The 23,367-nt window shown below is 26.5% G+C and overlaps 2 protein-coding genes across 6 annotated transcripts in view; both read left to right on the forward strand.

The window, feature by feature from the left end:
• The window catches only part of LOC114119101 (uncharacterized), a 34,143-nt gene extending 19,696 nt beyond the window's left edge, over positions 1–14,447 (forward strand). For all 3 annotated transcript variants that reach the window (XM_050201658.1, XM_050201657.1, XM_050201656.1), the window contains 6 exons: positions 5,322–5,478; positions 5,705–5,854; positions 6,129–6,275; positions 6,965–7,891; positions 11,184–11,572; positions 11,710–14,447. In XM_050201658.1, coding sequence (XP_050057615.1) covers positions 5,322–5,478; positions 5,705–5,854; positions 6,129–6,275; positions 6,965–7,891; positions 11,184–11,536 — 1,734 coding nt within the window. In that variant the 3' untranslated portion in view covers positions 11,537–11,572; positions 11,710–14,447. The remainder of the gene's footprint in view (positions 1–5,321; positions 5,479–5,704; positions 5,855–6,128; positions 6,276–6,964; positions 7,892–11,183; positions 11,573–11,709) is intronic.
• A 1,363-nt stretch (positions 14,448–15,810) lies between these two features.
• On the forward strand, positions 15,811–22,989 carry LOC114119105 (protein RER1). 3 transcript variants are annotated; one of them, XM_027980574.2, is made up of 7 exons: positions 15,811–16,162; positions 18,148–18,253; positions 20,017–20,121; positions 20,843–20,942; positions 21,031–21,248; positions 22,066–22,140; positions 22,273–22,989. In XM_027980574.2, exons 2-7 carry the CDS (start codon positions 18,182–18,184, stop codon positions 22,324–22,326), a joined length of 624 nt encoding a protein of 207 aa, XP_027836375.1. In that variant the 5' UTR covers positions 15,811–16,162; positions 18,148–18,181; the 3' UTR covers positions 22,327–22,989. The 3 variants fall into 3 exon arrangements, with proteins under 3 accessions (XP_027836375.1, XP_027836377.1, XP_027836376.1); XM_027980576.2 differs by having other exon boundaries at positions 22,066–22,176; positions 22,273–22,515; XM_027980575.2 differs by having other exon boundaries at positions 15,812–16,162; positions 22,066–22,168; positions 22,273–22,518.
• The last annotated feature ends 378 nt before the right edge of the window (positions 22,990–23,367 follow it).

Genomic DNA, 23,367 nt, shown 5'->3' on the forward strand with positions numbered 1-23,367 from the left:
TGTACAGCTGCACTGCTGCAGGACATTATTTAATTTCAGTTATATATTTTTGCCATTTCACCCTCTTTATTCGTCCAAAGTTGATTTTTTTCACTTCCTTCCTTTGGCCAAAGAGCCCAAAGCAATAAAAATTGTACTTGACGACAGTTTATTGGGGGGGGGGGGGGTGGATGTAAGTAAAGTTTCTTCTTGTAGAACTTAATATAATCGATTTGCTTTTACGATAGCACTCTGCAAGTAACAACAGCTTAAGGTTTCGAACTTCAATCGTCATTTCAAATTACTGATAATGATTTCCATTTTTATATAATCTTAGAGACCGAGGTTAATTTAATTTGATTTCATACCGTAGTCCGTAGTCGTAATGGTTAGGTTACATTTTAAACATGTATTTTATAAAACTTAGAAAAAAACACAATTATAGCAAAAAATCGAAATTTTTTATGTATACTTTTGAAGTATTTGGTAGGTACTATAAATACCTCTTTTTAAGGGTTTTAAAAATGGAGTTTATATTGGAAACATAGATTATGGAATGGATATTGGTAGCTGTTTTTATGACTTTTGGTCATGATACTTAACGTAAAACTGTCGAACGTTAAACTTTAGTTCAAAAATCATGCCATAAAAGTGCTTTTTGTATTAGATTGGAATTATGTTACATTAGTAGAGATGATTTAAAATACATAATGTATTTATTATTTATTAAAATGTATATTAATTTAAATAGCAATAAGAAATTTGTCCTTCAATAGATAATATTAAACTGTAGTACTCTTTACAATTAACAACTGATTGGTATACTATAAACATTGCAAACACAAAACCCAACATTTAACATTTTAGTGTTCTATAATATTTTCCATAATTAAGTGTACGGACTTATCTATTAAAAGAAATTGATAATAACCATGTCCATTTAACCTAAATAAAAATAAATTTAACCGAATACAAGGAATCTTACTTATAATAGTTATGTAATTTTTTTTAAATACAATATTTTATATTCAAATATATTTTATCTTATTGAAAACCCATAATCTAATTAATTATATTATTCTGAATTCAATTGTATTGAATATTCAAATTTGTATTGTATTCATTTAATTAAATTATTTAGTTCAGTGATTATATGTAGGAATTTATACATTTAAACAAGCTTATAATATTAAAACCACAATACTTCTGAATACCTACTACGTCGGTTTTCTTACCTTGAAGGGTAGAAATAACAAATAGGAGCCTACCTCGGTACCTTATTTATTATTTAAAAAAAAAGGTGAAACGTATAAATTGGATACAAAATCCGGTAACGCATGTCAGAAAATTCATGGTAATCCAGTGGATCAGCTTGCATATCACACATGTACCTACATTTGCTTTTGTATTATAATCTATATTAACTATATTCGATATTATTATACTACGTATACAATGTATAATATTAAATTTGCATGTTCGGTTTTATCGAAAAAGCTTATAATGAATTTTATTTTAACTAGGACGAATTTAAATTAATTATTATGAAAAACTCATAACAAGTTTTATCGAAGTCATTATAAGTGTTATATTTATAACTTCCAATAAATTTAATTTAATTTATAACCAAAGTAATAAAATTGTATTATTTAATAATATAGATAATTATTAGTTAAATATAAAACAATATATTATACACTACACTATTTATCTATTTTTGTGAAATATTTAAAATAAAAACCACAAGAAATAAGAAATTCTAACAATTGGAATCATCTTGAAGGGATATTATTTATTTATATATGACGGTTTCAGAACACCGAATCCTTCCAGTAAGCCTAGACGTTTTGTTGAATACGATATAGCGTGGTAGTAATACCCAACACTACTTACATAGTCATGAAAGCATGAATTTCAACTTTGATTTAGGGTATTGTCTTAGATATACTAAAATATTTATAAAATTATTCTGGGTATATTTTTCATAGACATTTTTGAATGTTTTGAACTCTGACCTTAAAAGAATACAACACAACAAAAATATTAAATTTTACTTATTTAAGTTTTAAAATGTTTCTAAAAACGTTGGTCCTTTATACTTTACCCTTTTACTATTACTTATAGTAGGTACCTATATTATCTACTTAATAATGCGTTTTAGCCTTTGAGCTACAATGCTACATGCAATATCATTGAGATACTATTGTATTTATTAGTAAATAATAATCATATGTAAAAAAAAGTTATGTGACGTTCTTATATATATAATTGAATTTCAATTTATATAAATATAATAAAAACAATTTACTTGAAGTTGGTATTTGGAATTAAAACAGTATTCGGTCATTCGATTTCTAAATTAAAATCCAATTTTTATTTTTAATACACTGTTTTAAATACTATGTTTAATTAGGTACCTATATGGCTATATTATACATAATATGAATAATTTATCAAATGGAATACAATATACATAAATTAGTAATAATTCCAAACCAAAGTAATTTAATTATTAACTTTTTTAAATCAGTTATTAAGAATAACAAAATGTAAGCATGTTACATAAACTAAATTGAATATAAATTGTTCAGTGTATTTTTTACTAACCATCGATTAATTAGTTAATTAATCGATACTGTAATTTCCCTAACATAGTATTAAAATATAATGCAATTATAATAGTATACCCGAAATTGTTAAAAAAATACCTTAATCGAATAAAAAATAATACAGAATAGTAGAAAAATAAATTTTAAATATTTTAAATACATACGTTTATAAGAAATGTGTACTTAATTTTAAAAGGTGATTTTATTTAATAAAAATAATTCATCATTATGTACTTAATAATCTAAATACATAACTACATAACTATCGAATAAGAAGAAAATACGTCGTGTTATAATAAAAGTTATATATTTAAAATGTGTTTATAAATTATTCCAGTACTTAATAAGATTTTGATATCTGATGCGTTTTTTGCGTTTAAAGTTTGTATAATCCGTTTCCCCTTTGTATATATGTATATATATATATATTTATACTATTTGAACATTTTTTCATTTTGCATCTCCGGTTCTGTCTGGAAATTATAACGTACTTTGGAACTCATTAATTGCATCTAAGCGCAATGCAGCGTTCCGTGTTTTGCTAGCAAAAACCACGATTGTCACGCTAGTCTACAGACAGTTCTTTTAATTTGACGCTGCGGGTGAAAGACGAGGGTTCCCAGTTCCCACGTATCTACACCTTCCTGCAAAAGGGTGATTCATTTGGAGAGAGACAGAAAAGACGGGTGGCACAATTCATTTTTATCCCCAACGGGGATGCGATATGTATAGCACTATGTGTATTTGTGAGGGGTGACTGTTTTATTCGACTTGTGTGTACATATAGTACCTACCTACACCCGATAAAAGCTCACGACCATTGCGTCTACTTTGGCTTCGTATCAAAATCTCGTGTAAACCGTAGTCACGCTACAGTAGCATATATATGGAAGAAAAAGTTGATCATTTGCTGTGAAAAGTGCCAAGACGCGCAATCGAGATAATCCAATTTCTTACAAGTGTGGTGGGCGGTTATTCGGACTTCGAAGCACGTACACTGTTGTTTTCTTATTTATCTACTTTTTTCATTTGTTTTTGATGGATTGCGCGTTGTGGCAGCTGCAAGTGGCGTGTGCGCGCCCCTGTAGGCCATAACTAACGAATCGAGAATTATATCTCCTTCTTCGACGCCAACAAATATCGGTATTACACTAGGTTTTACAAAGTTGAATCGATAGGGTAGTGGAGTTTGTTTGTCATACTTTTAAAATCCGTTAAAATCAGTATTCTCCTTGTATCGGGATAACTCGACATTATTGCCCCGGGATTAAGTTACCCTTCTTTATCGACTGAATTACAATTTATGGATAATATTATGCTAATCTTTGTTTGGTAGAATTGTAATAATATGATTTGTAAAATACATTAGTCTTTTGAGAACACAGATATAAAATGATCAATAGTATATAAATTATATATTAAAAAGTAATACAAATACAATAATACAAAGTAAACATTTTATCTAGTTATTTTTGTGAAATTATAAACTTAAGAAAATTAACCAATCTACTAATTAATTTTAAAAAAAGGTTTTAACTTTTTAAACATGTATAATATTATTTTCAATTATCAATATATTAATAAAATAATGACTATCGAGGGTTTTGACTTATTATTGGTACTTTTTTTTAAGGAATTAGATACAATATACTACACAATATTTCGGTAGGTACTAGGTATAAATATATCATATTAGATACTATATTAGCACTAATTTAAATGAGAAATGGTCTAAATTGTAAAAAATATTTAGTTTTACAAAATGTATTTATATTAATTTTTAAAAATAATTCATTAAAAAACATAATATATACCTACTATACAAACAACTTCTGGTTTTAAATAATTAGATTATTTCTACTGAGTTTAATTACATATCTAAAACTCTTTAGCTGTAATATGCTTTTAAAGTAATTAAATAATAATTATTAATGAACAAAAAAGTTTTTAATAGTTTCTTAAATATGTGGTTTATTTAATGTTTTCTGGTTCTCTAACCAGAAAATAAAGGCTGCAGTAAAACAAATTTGAGTTAACTAGTTTATGTTGTAATTTGTAAATGTGATAAATATTTCTCACCACTATTTTATCACTTACTTGCCATTGATTTATTTGCTTTAAAAAAAAAAAAAACTCAATCTCACGGCTAAGAAAAATATCATATATTAATATTTTAGTTTAGTTCAATAACCTTTACAGAAATATTAAAATTCAAAGTAATTTTAAAACTTATAAAGATGCATCTAGAAAAAAATGAAAATATGTAAAATGTTGTTTGTAGTTTTATAAAATATATGAAAACTAAACATCTGTTGAGTTTGAGTTCATTTAATTTTAATGGATCAATTTTATAAACGTGCTGCATTGAATTTGTGTATATACCTATGTACAAATTACAATTTTGTATTCTATGGTGCTTATATTTTGAACGCTATAAAATGAAATGGTATTTATTAATAAACGCACCCTCGTAATGTCGAAGCAACTGCTGCATGCCTATTGAGGGGGACGTTATTATAATACTGGTTGGCGTTATAATGTGGACGAGGGAAACGTCGGTATTTACATCGACTCTTTCAGAACATTAAACCGCAGCAAATATTATGTATTAACCAACACTCCGTAACGTAAGCAGTTAATGGGTTTTGAAAACAATAGAGTATAGGTATAGAAATGTAAATAAAATATATAATTCAAACATATTGATGAAAATAGTTTCTTTTAATGTTTTAGGATAATCAATGGAAAAAAGTTAAAGGAAAATCCGGCTCAAATATACCTAAAGGCAGAAGAGGTCATACTGCATTAGTATACAGAAATTCAATGATTATTTATGGAGGATATAGAGACTTAAAAGGATCCACGAATGAAATGTGGGCTTTTCACTTCGGTAACTTTGAAATATATAAATTATAAATAATTTCTGAATTTTGGATTTATCAAGCTGTTATATTGTTCATAGTTTTGAAAGTATTATTTATATAATATTTTTTGTCGTTGAAAATATGTATTGTATATAAATATATCGTATACCTAGATAAATTTTTAATACGTAAAAATTATTTTTTTTTACTTCAGAAAATAACTAAAATCGTTTGAATATCTTTTAATTTTAGATACTGAGTCGTGGCATTTACTTTCTCAAGGAAGAGTACTACCACCAGCGAGACACAAACATTCAGCAATCATACACGACGATGTAATGTGGGTATATGGAGGAATGACCGATTTACATGAAAGATCAGATTTGTGGAGATTTGATTTTGGTTGGTACCTATATTTTAATATTTTAATTAAATTGTTGGTTAATTTATTAACTACTATAGACTATAGTTAAGTTAAATAGACAATTATGCATTTATTATAGGTATTATTTTTTTATCTTGTTGTCGATAATAATATAAGTCATATAATATTAAAACATAACATATTTTAACAGCTATAAATCAACCAAAATAAATAAATAAATGTTGGTATTTCAAAAAATTTACAAAATTATAAATAAGTACTATATATAAAAAAAAATGCTTTTTGTTTCAGTGAAGAAAAAATGGAGTGTTTTGAAAACCAAAGTAAATCCAGGTTTATTGCATGGTCACAGTGCTTCCAAAGTCATGGGCTCTATGATTATTTTCGGCGGAAAAAAAGGAGGGCAGTTTAGTAATGATTTGTGGAAGTTTTATTTCGGTAATTATTTGTATAGTTTCTTGTATATTTTAGGATTAAACAAACTGTAGGTAATGAATATGAAATAATCAAAACATATTTAAATACTATTTTTTTGTTTTCCGTTAAAACTCTATATAGAATATGACAACAACTAACCTGCGCTTAAAATGTCAAATATGTAAACTTATCTAACTTATTTTTATTCAATGTTAAATCATAAATAATGTAATATAATTACTATAAATATGCGTATAATATAGTTGTATTAAAAAAATTATCAAAATTATATTTTTAACCTAAAATATATAATATTAGAATACATTTTATGTATAGGCGTAGTCAGAGGCGTAATTTAATTTTTTTAATTATTGATATCATGAGCTTATTTATAAAATATAACAATACAATTTGTTAAGAGAATTATATATTTATATAATTGGGTATTTTTGATTTATAAACCTTTTTCTTTTTAAAATTTTGATGCAAACTATAAAGTAGATATCAATTTTTTTTTTTGATTGATTGTTTCAACGACTGAATAATCAAGACTATTAATCTTTACCCTACCGTAGTTATACATTTGCCACATTTGCCACATTTTCGGACAAGCCAATAAGGATAAAGGCGTTTTACATACAAACTGACCCCACTCTCAAATTACACTCTCAACTGTAGAACTATTAAACAATTCGGTATTCTGTTTATAGCTACCGAGACTTGGGAGAAAGTGCACACTACCTATCCGCAGCCTCCGCCGATCTGCGAGGCCGTGACGCTGACGGTATCAGAAACGACAACGACGTCGACGACCAAGAGTAGCCGTGAGAATGGCGTACAGTCGCCCATTGTGGTTCGACGGTCCAGGAGCGGCCGGTCCGCGGACAGGCAACAGCAGAGTGGCGACCGGGATCACAACAGTCATCTACATCAATGGCATCACCAGTGCAGGTCCGAGTCTCGGGCGTCGTCTTTGGGTGGTTCGAATGTGAACATCCTGAAAGAGATATCGAAACTATCGCAACTCAACCTGTACCGGCTTGCCCACAACAAGACTTACAGCGTGCTGAGCAGCACGGACAGTGTGGTGTCCGCGGATGCTTCGCATGTACACCAGCAGCAACAGAACATGGTCAAGTCTCAGTCAGCTAATGTCATCGCACGGTCGTTGATATCGCCGGTAGTGTCGAACGCGTCACCGCCCGGCCACAAGTCGTCGTTCCCACCATGTAGAATGCCCAGGGATCCGATGTCCGTGCCAAATTTCGGCGTGGCCTTAACCCCGGTCGAGGCCACCAAGCTGGTATACCTGGAGGGTGAGGAGGCGCCGAGCCCCCGCGTCGAATTCGATCACGATTTCGGGTCCGTGCACATGCGGTTCCACCCCAACGGGCCTATGTCTTCCGGGTCGTCGACGCTTAACAACAAGACGCTCAATCGTCGCAGCTACCCGATGACCAGTTCCGCATCCGCCCGGTTTGGAAACCCGTACAGTACGCCAGAAGAACCAGGCGAAATCACTTCTGGATACGTTAGTATCGAGACGGTGCACCAGTCACCTAACAGCGGCGACGGGCCTATGTGTTTCTCCAACCCTAACTACATGGTGGCTGACATACAAAACGCCATATCCAAAGGTTGGTATAATATGTGTGTAAATAATATGTAGCTTCTATATAATATTAATACTCAAGTACATTTTTTTGTCCTACTAATAACTCTGTCTGTATACATAGTAAGGGAAAACACATTCATTGGAGGGTATTGTAGAGTAGATTTGCATAAAAAATGTTTACACATATGATGACGTTTAGACAACTAAAATACGAAAATACGAAATCAATACTTCAGTTATGAAGTCGGGTAATACAAAATATAAAAAAACAGTAACCTAATCAATTTATATAATAAAAAATAATACCTAATAATTAATTATTGTTATATACCTAATTCAAACATACATAAAAATTCTAAATGCAATGTTCGTAGTTGTAGATTAAAATTCAAAAACTAAACACGATATTTTTTCATTTATATGTTTACATACGAATTAAAGAAAAGAATAAAAAAACTCAGATACCGAACTATGTGTGCGATAGTAAATGCATTATTTTATAGCGTGTTGATTATACAATTAAGACGGGTTTTTTTATTAAAAAAGATACACATATATTTAAAATCTATACAAAAAGTATAATAAGTAAGTGTGATAAACAAAATTTTAAATGGCTTTATGATCCAATTTCGATAAATAAACTATACTTATACAATAATATCGTTAATACACAATTGGGTACGGTTACAGTATAATAACGAGCTCCTAAATACGACATTTTTGGAGATAAATTTCGCCAAATTTATAACTTATAAGTAATATTTCAATAATGTGGGAATTCTGAGTTTATTAAATGAGGATTAATAAAATGAGTTATAATGATCATAAAAATTATAAAAACATATTACAATATTTAAACATTTTAAAAATAATTGTTATCATTACGGATGTACATAATTATAAATTTAAATGTGCATATTAAAAGCTTTCTATTTTAATTCATACAACTTCTTTAATACTGTAGTTTTTTATTAAAATTTTTTTTTGTAATTATAATATAGGTAATACCATTGCAATACTCAATGGTAATACGTTCACAGTCCTCAAAACACTAAAATTATTTTTAAATTTTACTGAAATTTCGGGTAGGGCTGTAGCCCCTTGGCTACGCCACTGGCATGACATATGATGTATATAATATATATATCTGTAATGAACATCATCTTGTCTCGCTTCCGTTTAAATATTGTATAAGTTGCAGTCTCCGCGGGCGACATCAATTGTGCCCGTAATCTACTATTGGCGAAAATCCATTACAATTTCTAGTTTAGTTAATATTTTTATCACCAAAGGTTGTAGCCAAAAAAAGTTTAGAAGAATAAATTATATCTTTATGTTCACATCTTATTAAACCTCTACATACGTCTTCATATTTTTCAAGCTTTTTTTATTTTCGTCCAATAGTTGCGTCCAAATCGTTATTACCGTGTTATTATTTGTAAACAATAATTAATGTATTTAGGTTTATATTTGTATACAAAATGTATGGAGTATGAGTGAAAAAACCTCTATAGAAACACGTATATTATGTTTAATTTAAATTAGTTTTATAAATTTTATTTTGCTTATTTTTGGTGGTATTATTACTGTTATTAGTCCCTCAGGGACAATAAAGTATAACTACTTTTAATGTTATGACGTGTGTTCCATTTTTAATTTTATAATCCAACTGAGTTTTTATCTAAATATTAATATTGAAATTTCTTGTTCGTTAAAAAATTAATTGCATATGAATTTAAAAAATGCATGAATTCGCAAAAGTATAATATTACGAAAATTTATAAAATATAACACGATTCATGCTCTTTCCATTCCACACTAATATTCTGATATTCATTATTTTTTTTTTCACTATCCTCTATAAATTGTATATATTATTTATTTATATACCTACATTATATCTACAAGAATATCCTAATTGCATTAATTTGAAACTAGTTTTACTCAAACTGAAATTTTGGAACAGTCTGCTTTTACTGTAGCGCGTAACTTATATAGGTATTTTAATTTAATTTACGACGTTTTTATTTATACTCAGTTTTCTTGAATTGGTTTACTGTTCAGTGTTTAGAAAATACGAAACTGGGTTATGAGAAATAAAAATGAATTTTTAATACTGTTTTTAAATTAAATATTTATTTAATAATTCTCACTTTAGGTATATTCTATAAGGACCCAGTAAATATAAGCACGTTCGCGTTTACCCACACGGCCACACACACCAATAATAAAAAGCTGCCAACTCTCCGTCATGATAATAATAATATAATGTAATATGTTTATACATAACTTGTACTTACCCATAATTAGTTATTACACACTTATTACGTATTACAATAACTAATTATATATTACTAATGCAAGTCAAAGGTGAACCTAGAGATGTTTCTAATTTCTATGATGCTATAGCACCGAATTAATCTTAATTTTTTTTCAGTAAGAAATAACATCATTTTTAATAATTTATGTGTTTGATAAATGCTGTATGAAATAATAATAATTATCTACTATGTAAAATCTATTAAAATAATCCTAGAGCCAATTCTAGATAACAAGTCGTTTGAATAATAAATATTACACACAGACATTTTGAAGTTAAGTTTTAAATAAAAAGCGATGTTATTGGTGTTAAAAGTAAAATGTCAATTTAATAATGGTTTCTACTCATGATAACATTCCTCAAAGACATAATGAGTGTATAGACTATATTTTATAACTTTTAATATATGTAATGTATGTAAAAAATATTTAAAAACTATTAAAATATTATTTCTCAATATAAAATTTTGAATTTCATAATGTACAATAAGATTTTGTACAATGTATAATGTATATGTATAAAAACTAACAAAATTCTCTAAAAATAGAAAAACAGTGTTTTTACAATGTTTTTGTCATAAAAAATTAAAAATTCAAGTTGAAGTATATATTTTACATGAAACATGATAAAACGAATACATTGAACTTGAAGTATATTGTCCTGAGACAACAAAACAAATAATACACTTAGCATTTAACTCCGGGCCCCCTAACACTATCCACCGTAAGTGGATTGTCCATTTCGGTTTTATTTATCCTCGACCAGATAAAATAATTATCATTAATATATAAACTAATAAGTAACTGCAGTGTAATAATGATAATAATATTGTATTGTAACTACACCTTTAATAGGATATTATTGTTTACCAGTAAATGACTTTAATATATTAATAGCATTGAGCATCATTTTAAATTTATACTAATGGTATTTATATTAAAATAATAATAATATTACGTTGCGTTATTAATTGATCATTTATTATTGTGTTCAGGTGATTACGTCAAGCTCAATAGTCCACCGGATAGCCTGTTGGAGGACAGCGATAATGCATTTGAAATGCGCGATATGCGTCCTGCGCCGCCCAAGACTTTGGCGCTCAACTCGTCGACGGCCTTCAACTCGAGCTCGGACGTCCGGTCGTCGACAAAGGCTGCGCGGGCTGCTAGCGCTGGACGGGTGTCGGCCATTAGTCGAGGTGGTGGCAGCGCGGTCGTCGAGCACCATCAAGTCAAAGAATACGCAGTGTACCTTTTGGGCGGCATGGAACGCGACGGTTCTGTGACCGTTTTCAAAAAGCCCATGACCGTGTGGAAGCTGAGCATGTTCTTCAGGAACGTGCAGTGATGACGAGCTTGCAGCAGTATAATAATATGTAGCGAGGTTGGTGTTGTGGTGTGGGGGGGATTTGGGGAGGGGGGTACTTAGACAATCTTACGTTGTCATTGATAATACGTAATTATTATCGTTTATCGACTGGTGGACTAAATTATAGCTACTATATAAATACTTTGTATTAGGTACGAAAACTCGCGACCTATACCGCGAACACGTCAACAAGACTGCGAAAAATCAGAACGACTCCGACACAATCCTTGGACCGTAGTCGGTATAGTTTTTACTTCCTGAGAAAATGCGCGACTCATCGTGTTGTGTAAATTAATTACTTATAGCGTTTTTAGGTTTTACGTATTAATTAATTTTATTTTTATTATTATTATCATCAATGTCGCTAAGTTTTTCATATAGCTTTCTTAACGACGTTAAGCGTAGGTATATTATAATATTATTACGTCCATGTACCATAATAATATATTATTTTCCACAAATCGTTATCTGTAACGTTCGTGCGCGAAAGAAAGTAATTGCGTAAAGTGGATTTTGTCCGTCCGGCGTCATAGCGTCCGTCCGTCAACAGATACGACCCAAATATAAAAATTCAACAAACGAGTGCTTTGCGAAATTCGCACAACATAACAATAATTAATTACATACCTACTCTAAGGATTCTTCATTTTTAAAACTTTGAACAATACCGTGTAATATTGATACAATTACGTCTGTAAGTATATAGGTATGTATATATATACCGCATCTGCAATGAAACATAAATAAGTAAGTAGATGTAATGAGCGTGATTTTCGCATGCTAATAAAATGTGCCAAAAATCAAACAATTGACTAATAATTGTATTTTGTTAAGATCAATTATTAAATTGATTAAAATATCTTCTGTAAGTTTAGATTTAATAAAAAAAACCATATGTGCCATTCGTCAAATTTCTGTTATACTTTATGTCGAAGTTCAGTTTAAATCTTTTTGTATTTTTTACTTTCTGAACAGTGACTGAAATCCTGCCATTTTTAATGTTCGTATTAATTAATAAAATTAATATTTTTTAACTATGTTGTCGGGTATAAATTATATCTCGTTATTCAAATGGTAGAATGAAATGCAGTGTTTATATTATAATTTATTATAGTGATCTTCACTCGATTAAAATATTTACACGATAAAATGTATTTTATTTAAATTCTATTGTAGTAAACTAACTATTTTCCGAGCCAAATTTGAAATTTGTATTCGAGTATTTACTATTATTTGTGTACTGCAAATTAATTTAAAAATAAGAAATAAAAGTAATAAATAAAAAAAATAAACATAAAATGTATACTGCATACATATAAAAAATATTTAGTAGATTTCAAGTACAGACACAAATAAATAAATCATTCTAATCGTACTTTAAATTTTTTTTATAGTGTATACTATTATTAATAAGAAATAATTTTCTTGTTTCTGACTAAAAATCTACAATCATAAGGTTTATAAATTGTTTTTATGTACCTATAGTATAATGAGTGATTTGGAACAAATTATTTTATCAACTCATTTCCATACGACCATACCTCCTGTTTACTCAATGATTGTTAACTTTAGATACTAAGATATTTAAATTATAAATTGTATTCATTTTTATTGATTTTCCTTTAATACTATAAAACTATTTTTTGTTGTTTATTAGAAATTGAAAATATGTAATTTTTATTGAAGTAATTAATATTTTATATTTATAAAATAAATATTTAATTACTTCCACGATTTTATTATTAAAAATATATTCCATTTCATATTATTATCAGATTTGATTTTGCTTAGTTTTTTTTTTTTTTAATTGTATATTTAGTTTTAAGATTGTGCCATTTGCGATGTACTGCCTGTAGAACAAAACGTAAAAATTATATATCTACGTAATATTATCTATTATTAATTATTATCATTATTAGCATTATTGATCGTGCAATATTAATATATAAATGGTGTCGTATATAACTAAGTAGAAAACAAATTTTAAATAATCGCAAAATGTTTATAACGACTGTAATAATTTGATTGAACTATTTTTTATACATTTATCTATACAATCTATATATGTGTACAGTAATATGTAGTATACATAGTATGTAATACAATAAATAAACTGTGTACTGATTTTTACTTAGCTTATCAAAATATCGAACCATTTATATAGATATTTTAAAATTAGTTTTGTATATTTTTATTTATTATTTTTATTAATCATAACATTTTACTGATTACCAATATTATACTTACTTTAGATTACCAAAATACGAGTGCAATATAAATATTTAGTTTTTATACGTGATTTTTAACACTTTAGACGTTAAAAAAAGTTGTCTACAATTTACTATATTATGCCAATGAATATTGTTAATTTATTATTTGATTAAATATTAAGGGAATTTATAACATTTATTATTATTTCCACAAGAGTAAGTAAATTAGTATGTACAATTATGAAATTAAAAAGTATTATTTGTTTCATAATTTAGTTTTTACATTTTTTTAAGACTATACCATTGTACGTGTAACTAGATGCCCAAAGACCAAAGCGGATGTATCATATATTAGATATAGTATATACGTGATAAATATTTATCTAAAATACAAATGAGCATTTCGTTTTTTATTATTTTAGTAAACTCGATCAAAAATATTAATTATAAATAAAAATTGATAACATTTTTTGGATCCAGACAAAATTTATAGTAATCTACCATTTACATAAACTGGTCTCTGGGCAATTTTATACGATATGTTCATAATGTTGTGATAAATTAGTAAATAAGTAACCTATACCTATCCAAAACATTTATTTTGTGTTTTTTCATATCGTGTTGTTTTAAATAAACATCGTTTATTGGTAATAAATAAATTATACATCTTTACAACTATACTTATACTTATACTAAAATGTTTAACACATTTTTATGGTATGGTGTTGATTTACTAAATAAATATACATATCGGCTCTCGGCGGGAAAAATTACCTGGTTATCCCAATGGTTTGAAGTATTGAAAGTCTGAATTTAAAAGCAATTCATTTTTTGCACATTTTTTTTCAATTTCACTTAATACTTAGATAATTTGTATACTTACAATGCTGTGTCTAATTATATAAAGTACCTATCCAAAAGTTATTTTATTAGTTACGAATGTTTTGGTAGTGATGGATACAATTTATATAATTTATATACTTTTAACACGCATATAGTAGTATAATGAAAACATTACTGTTTTATAAACAGCATAAGTAATGTGTTATTATGTACATAATATAGAAAATAGATAAATTATTTATTACTATGGTAGATAATGGTTTATTAAACACAGCAGAAATGACGATTTGACAATAAGAATCGATAAAACAACAATCAATCGTATAATTACGTATATTTACGGACTTTAAAACTTATGATTATCAGATTATCGTACATTTATAATACGATAATATATTATATTATTATGTACCTAGGCTGTTAGATATTTATGAATTATTAACAATAAATAATGTTAGAAAATATTTTAAATTTTAAAACCAATTTTTCTCAATATCTTCTTATATGAATCATATGATTAGGTATACAGTTACAATATTATTATACTGTCAAGATGAGAGGGGAGGGGGATAAATAAGTAATAACAATTCTCTCTTATATGGTTTAATAATTAATTGAAATGTTATAAAAATATTGACTTTAACAGTATTTTTTTTTATTTATTGAACACTATTTTTCTACTTAATTAAATGAATTGTTTAATGTTTTATTTTATTCTTATTTCATACTTTAAACTCGACATTATAATATACATAGACCTTATAGGTCTATGATAATATACTATGTTATAGTAAAAAGTTCTGTGGTAATAATTATTTCTAATTAATGTATTTAATAGATAATAAACATAGTAATGTATTGTATGTAATACTATAAAAGCAAAAAGGTTTAATATTTATGTCAATAATATTGCTTCCATTTATGCATAAATTCGTTACTGGTCAATACAATATTAAGATGTGTTTTAAACACGATTTATATCGTAAATCGTGATTTTAAACGTATTGATGTAAACCATAGAGTAAAGAATGTGTAGCATGTGATGTAAACAATTAAAATATAAAATTAATTTTTATTGCCGCCATTTGAAATTAAAACTATTTCATGGAATAAATTGCGTGCCAGCTGTCACTCGTTCGGTGGTTGTGTGCACTCACAACAGTCCACGCAACCGGAATATTATCACGTTATCAATGACGATTGACGAACAGCCCCAAAACGAATTTTACTTTCATCATTCTTGCCGACTGGCGACTGCCACCGCTCGCAGCAATCTGATAAATTGTTTCTTAATTAGTAATTACTATACCGTTTTAATTAAAAATACATATACATGAATATCACGTTGTCCTGAGTAATTATATGTTTAATTGTGAACGCCGGGACACTGGTTAACCGCTCCTTGTCAGGCATGTGGAATTAATTATTGGAGACATTTGTTGATTTGTGTATTCCAATTCTCAACACCGGGATGATGGTTTTCCAAACGAAAACTGAAGTTTTATGTTTCCATTAAATAAACTTGAGGCTTTAACCATTACACAGTAAATATGTGAGTATGATTTATGTACGATTATTACTTATTGAATTGGTGTTGATCTTTGTCGATACTCTGCACTGTAGAATACTGAAATATGTATAAACATGTATAATCACCAGAGCGAGTTCTTAAAATACAATTTTTGATAATCAGAATTAAAATTCCAAGAAAACCCCCCAGAAAGAACCCAAAAAAATATTCTTAACACTAAGGAAAAAACTTCTCAAAATAAAATACCTATTTCAATAAATAATATTCCAAATAATAATGTTAAAAGTATGAGGAGATTTTATGATTATAACTGAAGTTATTTTTTCTGTAATTATTCAAGTAGGTAGGTAATATTTAAATTAAAGTTTTTAATGTTAACCGTAAATGTATCTGATAAAGCTTATAAAAACACCTTCTAATAATTATAGTTAGATACTACTTACAACTACTTAGTACAAAATAACAAAATTCAAATTCATTTTTTTTAGAAGTTTGTAATGTTAAACAAAATATTTCTATTAATGTTTGAAAACAATAGCATACAAATAAAAGTAAGTACAATTTTTCAATATTTAATTTAAACATTAGGTAAATATAGGCTGGTTTTTTAATTTTATGATTTTTAATTTTTTTAATTCATTGTTAACTATACAATATTTAAATATGATAATATATTCATTAAATTATAATTTCCTACTTAATACTTATATATATAGCTAAATTTAAATTATAATATTATAAATATTTAAAAAATGTTCATTCAATCACTTCATATGAAAAATGCCATGTACCTATAACTGTAGTATTGTATTTTAGGGATTATTATCCTTAGGACCAGTGATATTTTTTAGGGGTTTTTTTTTTTGAAGATTTTTTTCCATTACTTGTACATTACTTAATTCATTCCATTTGTCTATATTCATTTATCAGAAGTGATTTTACTATTAAAACGAGTCTTTATAATGTACAGATTATGTTGTAAAACATGTTTAATCTTCAATTTTCAGTATTTAAATACTTATCAAAAAAATACAGGATTATTCAAATTGATTCATCCGATTTCAAATATTTATATAATTTTATTTTTAGGTTAAGAACAATATGTTGTATATTAAATAAAATAAATATATGTCAAGTTTAATTAACTGTACCAATAAATGTTCTACGTGGCTTCCCTTGGTCATAAAAACAATATCTAGTCGAATTATAATATAATACTTATTCATCTCAATAGACTGGAAAATGTGCTATTTTTTAGCTCCTGTTTGGTTGATGATAATAGTAGTACATATATAGTATCTTTAACATATTCCCAAATCCCTAGTCCCATGACACAAGATTAAGTGACCCAGGAAGCCAGGTGCAAAGCATCGGATAATTCATTTTAAATAACCCTGTGTGTATAAGTCCTAGGTACATATATTTTCTTTTTTTGCCATGAAGATGTATTAGTGTGTATCATTAATACATTATTTTAAATTGATTTGTATGGAAAATGTTTGTAAATTCATTGGTTAACAATTATCTAATGAGATAATTATAGATAATAAACTAATATATAGGACATCAGTTACATTTTTTGTAATTGAATTTTAATAAGTTGAAGCATGTTAGACCAAAAAGGCAATTGTTAACATAGTGAATACCTAGTTGATTTGATAATTAATTTCAGTTGGCCAAAATTTTGATTTCTGAACATGTAGTAGGAAAATATTATTCATTCCATTTTTATCTGTAAATACTAATGTTATTGATTTTGGATTAGATTTATTACAACCAACTTATAGTATTATATTATAATATTTAAAAGTAGCTATTAAAAAATGAAATTATATTGAATAAGACTAAATTAGTAGTCACTTTACTATATTGTATCATGATATACTTAACACAATTGTATGAGTAAATGAAATAATTTTTAGTTTCAATTTAAATTATCTACTTCTAGGTGTAAAATATGTATTATATATTTTTAAATACTCAAATTGTTTTTATATTTGTTGCAGAAATTATAAAATTTAAGTGAATTTCTAGTCTAAAATGCAAGACTTTACAAGTGATTCTAATACACAGCAAAGCACAGTTTCATTGGCTTTTCTTCGTTTATCTCAGGTAATTAATACTGTATTATATAATACTTTATGTTAATTATGTAGTAGGTGTGTATTACAGAATATAGTTTTAAAGTTGATAAATTTGATTATTTAAAATTAATACATATTTCTTATCCGTAAAGCAAACTTGAAAAAAATATATTGGAAATTGTTTTATGGTATCATGGTATCTATCCTATAGTCCATGAGAAAAGTAAACCATTTCGTGCAAGTAGATTGATGACAGCGGCACTGCTTTCCTCAATATGTGACAATCGGTGGCATACTAAGATATGTCAAATAGGTGGGAGATGTGTTATTGTTGGGAGACAGTTTACTTCTCTCGTGGGTCAGAGTATAGTTTCTCTAAACCAAACATTTCATAAGAAAAAAAAATATATATTATCTAATATTGAAATGATTACATTATTAAGTAGAAAATATTTTATTTAGTATATTAATATTTTGTATGTTTACAACTTAATTCATAATCAAAATGTAAGTGTTACATACCTATCAATTTTTTTTATTCTAACTCTTAGATAGATAACTAAGCTAATTTTTTTTAAGTATTTTAACTAAATTTAATATTTATATTAAAAGTATTTTGAATTTGTTGTTCTTAAGATGATTAAAAATAACATTCTATTTTATACATACATATTATTTTTTAAATTTAATTTTTATTGTAAATAATAGTTAATAATACATGCCTAAAATCACATTTATGTTAGGTGAAATATCTATTCAATATATTCAACATTTTTTCTTCTCATTAGGTATGTTAGTATTTATTATTGAGTTTATTATCTATTCTAACTATAAGACTGTTTCATACAATATTTTTATGTTTACATAATTTATAGTTTTAAAATAATTATAACTCGGAAAGATTTCATTGGTCTGTGGAAATGTATAGTCCATTTTCATTGATAATTAATAAGAAATCTTTATTTTGAAAAAAAAATCACTAATTTTTATAAAAATATTTCATTAATATTTATTAACACTTGAAATTTGATTTCTACATATTGTAATTTGGTACTAATCAAGTTAATCACCCAATAAAATAATTTTTTTTTTTTCAAAACAGATACTTTAATGTTTCAAAAATGATAGAGCTGCAAAAACCATATTAGTTTTTAAGATATGACACTTCAAAATGTTGGTTTTCTATTACATGATTAAATACATAACTTTAATTTATAATTTAAGTGATAGATTCTAGTTTAGTGATATGACCATATTCAGTGTTCACTTATACTATTTAAAAAGAAAAAAATCTCTTAATTTTTTATGCAAAATTAACTTAAGTAGGTAACAGGTTACAAAACAAATACATTTTGAGTGCAACAAGAGACTAGACTTTGTTGCTATCTTGCAACACACTGAGGAATAGAGCTAAGAAATATAATAATAAAATTTGATTTTCAAAAAAGTTATAAGAATACATTTATGATTTGAATTTTTGATCTCGCTTGTAATAGTCTAATTATAATAATATAGCCTATGTTACACTACAGATTAGATGCACTGTAGTTGTACAAAATAACATAAATAAGTATATTTTTGGATGGATTCTTCATCAAGTGTACATTTCAAATGTGTCATACTTCAAGAAATATGATTTTTTACTAATAATTTTTACGTAATTTTAGTCATGTTTATTTTTTGTTGAATATATTCAATTTTAAGCATTTTGTGTACTTGCAATAATTAATTTTGTATGAATTTTAATAAATAATATTGAAATATTTTTATCTAATTAATATTTTTTTACAGAAACTTCAAAAATTTCTTGATGACATCACACCATTTCGAACAGCCAGATGGATAGGAGCACTTGTATTTGTTCTTTTATTTATGATAAGAATAATAATGCTACAGGTAATATGCAGTTTTAATTAATACTATATGCATAAACACTAAAAATGTTTTATTGATTATATTCACTGAGGTTAAAAATTGTTTTTTAAAAAACTATATCTGGTGTTGGAAAGTTAAATATTAAAATATACATTTTTCATATTTCTGTTGAAATAGGGTGTAAAATTGATTATTATTATGATATTTGCTTGTTTTGGGATTGAAAATGTAATATTTAATTGTACCTATATTATTTTAGATTCTGAGCGGAGCGAGGAATGTATTGGTTTTACTATGATGTTTATTTCTTTTTTATTCTGTAAACACTTTCTCCTCCTAAACTTGCTCAAAAGTACAAGTGTAGCATATTTTCTGAAAGGTAATATTGTTAAGCTGGTACTTTAGAGAGGTCATTTTTGGATTTTCGAAACGGTACTCGAAAAAAAAGCGGTTAAAGAGAAAATACGTACAATATCACGATTGTAATATTAAATAATTACGACTTTGTTTATCACCATAGAAATGAATAAAATTAAATAAAAAGATCCCCTTGTCTGCTCAGAATCGTTGTTTATCGAATGCAATCATTGCATTCAAATCAAATACTTACAGTAAAATTACACTATCCTGTCTGAGGACTGAAGGGATGATGGACAAACATCCACCACCGAAATGCACTGATCTACTTTATTTTTTCTTATTATTTAACAATTTATTGAAATTTTATTAATTATTTTTTTAGGGATGGTACATAATTACGTACGCACTGGGTATATACCATTTAAATTTATTCATTGCATTCCTTACACCAAAAATAGATCCAGCTATGGACGAGTTTGAAGGTAATCTTTTGTTGTTGGATTTAATTTATTATTTAAAAAGAGATTGTAATACATAAAAAAAATTATAAAATTATATATTGTTATTTAGATGATTCTGGCCCATCGTTGCCAACACGAGCAAATGAAGAATTCAGACCATTTATTCGCCGACTACCTGAATTTAAATTTTGGTACTCGGTAATAAAATCTACATTACTGTCAATATTTTTGACGTTTTTCCAATTCTTTGACGTTCCTGTATTTTGGCCTATTCTTGTCTTGTACTTTATTGTTCTGTTTTGTATAACAATGAAACGCCAAATAATGGTAAGAAATAGTTAAAGTAATATATTTTATAATACATTTTTTTTTAATTAAATACTTTATTTTGTCTGACTTGAGAATTAAATAAATCCGTGGCTCCAATATATTTATATAGTCATAGTTTTGTTTTTGTTAAGTTTACTTGTTATTTCATTTTATTGGGTTGTATAACTTGTATGACTCAATAACATAATGCTTAAACACTAAACAGTATACATTTATAGTTTATAATTTATACGTTGTTAATTCCTTTAGATATTTTTTGTAAAATAAGTGATCATATTGATAGTTCTTCCTTGTTAATACTAATTGTTTGGTTATTAATTTAATTAATACACTTTACACAACGTTAAATACTTATTATTATATATTATTTTATTTAAACTTTTTTTTTTAATTTACATGTGCATATGTACATACTAAAATATTTAAATAAATCTATGATTTTTTCCCGTAAGTAGGTTAATTATACCAATAAGATATTTGACGAAAATATGTTTTAATAATTTTACTATACATTTATATTTTTCAATATTGTTGTTATATCTGATATTGTTATGATTAGTCATTTTGTATATACAAATTTAGACAATTTTCCTGGGATCTTAATATTAATGACATTTTTACCCAATATGCCTTTATGACTGATGTTGTTGTAGATAATGCCAACTGTGGTATGTAGACTCAACATTTTAGAGTATATAAACTATAGATTATGTATTATCTAATCAACAATAAGCAGTATAATGTGTGATTAGTATTATTTGTATTTACATATTACATTCAAATAATTCATGTTATTTTATTTTTTATGTTTCAGCATATGATCAGATACAGATATTTACCATTCACTCACAGTAAACCAAAATATCAAGGTCATGATGAGAGTGGAAAGGTGATTAGAGCTAAATGATTATTAAATGGTGAGGAGGTGGGACTAGGAATTTTTTTTATATTTTATTGTAATCAAAGTAGATAGTATTTACACCTACATCTATATAACATAATAAAGATATTTTTTTTTTAGCTATCTCTAATTCCAGAAAAATTGGTACCAGTTGTCACTCAAAATGTAACGTGATCAGATATCTCATGTCTGTCTAATTAATTTTGTTTTTATTGTACACAGATATTATATTATAATAATTAACTTAAAGATAAAACTAAAATGTTAAATTATATTCAGTTACTGAACCCAAATAATAGATAATTGGGCTATTAATTTTTTTTTTTTTTTTTGTTATAATAAAGTTATAATATTTAGTAGAAATTATTAGATGATCATAATTGAAATATTTGAATTTTCTTACTATTATATATATTTTTTTTTACATCTAATATGTAATTGTGCAAAAGTTCAAATATAAATATTGTTGGACATAAATCAAAAAAAAAATTTAGTGTGCACTTACATAATGGGGTAATACAATATTAATTTTATAATGAAACTTCAGTTTTTGTAATATAAATATTTTCATTTTAAAATGTTTAAATATAACATATATAATTTGTATTCTTTTTAAATATTTATGTTATATTACAATTTAAATATTACAGCTTTATTTATTATTTAAATAATAGCTAATATCATTGCCAATAATGAATAAATAGTCTCAGATTTCCTTATATTACCAAGGTCTCAGGAGATTATCTATGGCCAAATATATAAAGGTATTATATAAATTGTGATCCATGACATGTAAAATATAAATCTCAACGTTTTTATGTTGATGAATAAATTTTATTTTAAACATATGAATATAAATAATGCTAGATAATTATTATTTCCTTCAATACAAATAAAAAATACTAATACATATAAATATTCTTACTGAATCTCTAGACAACATATTATTATTATCTTTGTTACATTTTTTAAATTTAAAACATGAATTTCTTTGTTATTTAGAGTACATATTATACATGTTTAAGAACTTATCATAGTTAATGCAATATTGTTTGAATAGGTTAACAATGAACAATTTATATAATTCCTTAGTCAGTAATAAGAGAACAATTTTTTTTTAAGAAGAAATAACAATTTCGAGTATACATTTTATGCTAGACATTGTTAATTATATTTATTCACTAATTTTAGCATAAGTTTCTTGATATTAGCGAT

Source organism: Aphis gossypii, chromosome 2 (assembly GCF_020184175.1).
Source record: "Aphis gossypii isolate Hap1 chromosome 2, ASM2018417v2, whole genome shotgun sequence".
Taxonomy (NCBI): domain Eukaryota; kingdom Metazoa; phylum Arthropoda; class Insecta; order Hemiptera; family Aphididae; genus Aphis; species Aphis gossypii.

Excerpts from the sequence above, each read along its gene's own strand:
- LOC114119105 (XM_027980574.2), top strand. The coding sequence starts at position 18,182 with ATGCAAGACTTTACAAGTGATTCTAATACACAGCAAAGCACAGTTTCA. Across the intron at positions 18,254-20,016 it reads CTTTTCTTCGTTTATCTCAG|AAACTTCAAAAATTTCTTGA; the intron begins GTAATTAATACT and ends ATTTTTTTACAG. Across the intron at positions 22,141-22,272 it reads GTCATGATGAGAGTGGAAAG|CTATCTCTAATTCCAGAAAA; the intron begins GTGATTAGAGCT and ends TTTTTTTTTTAG.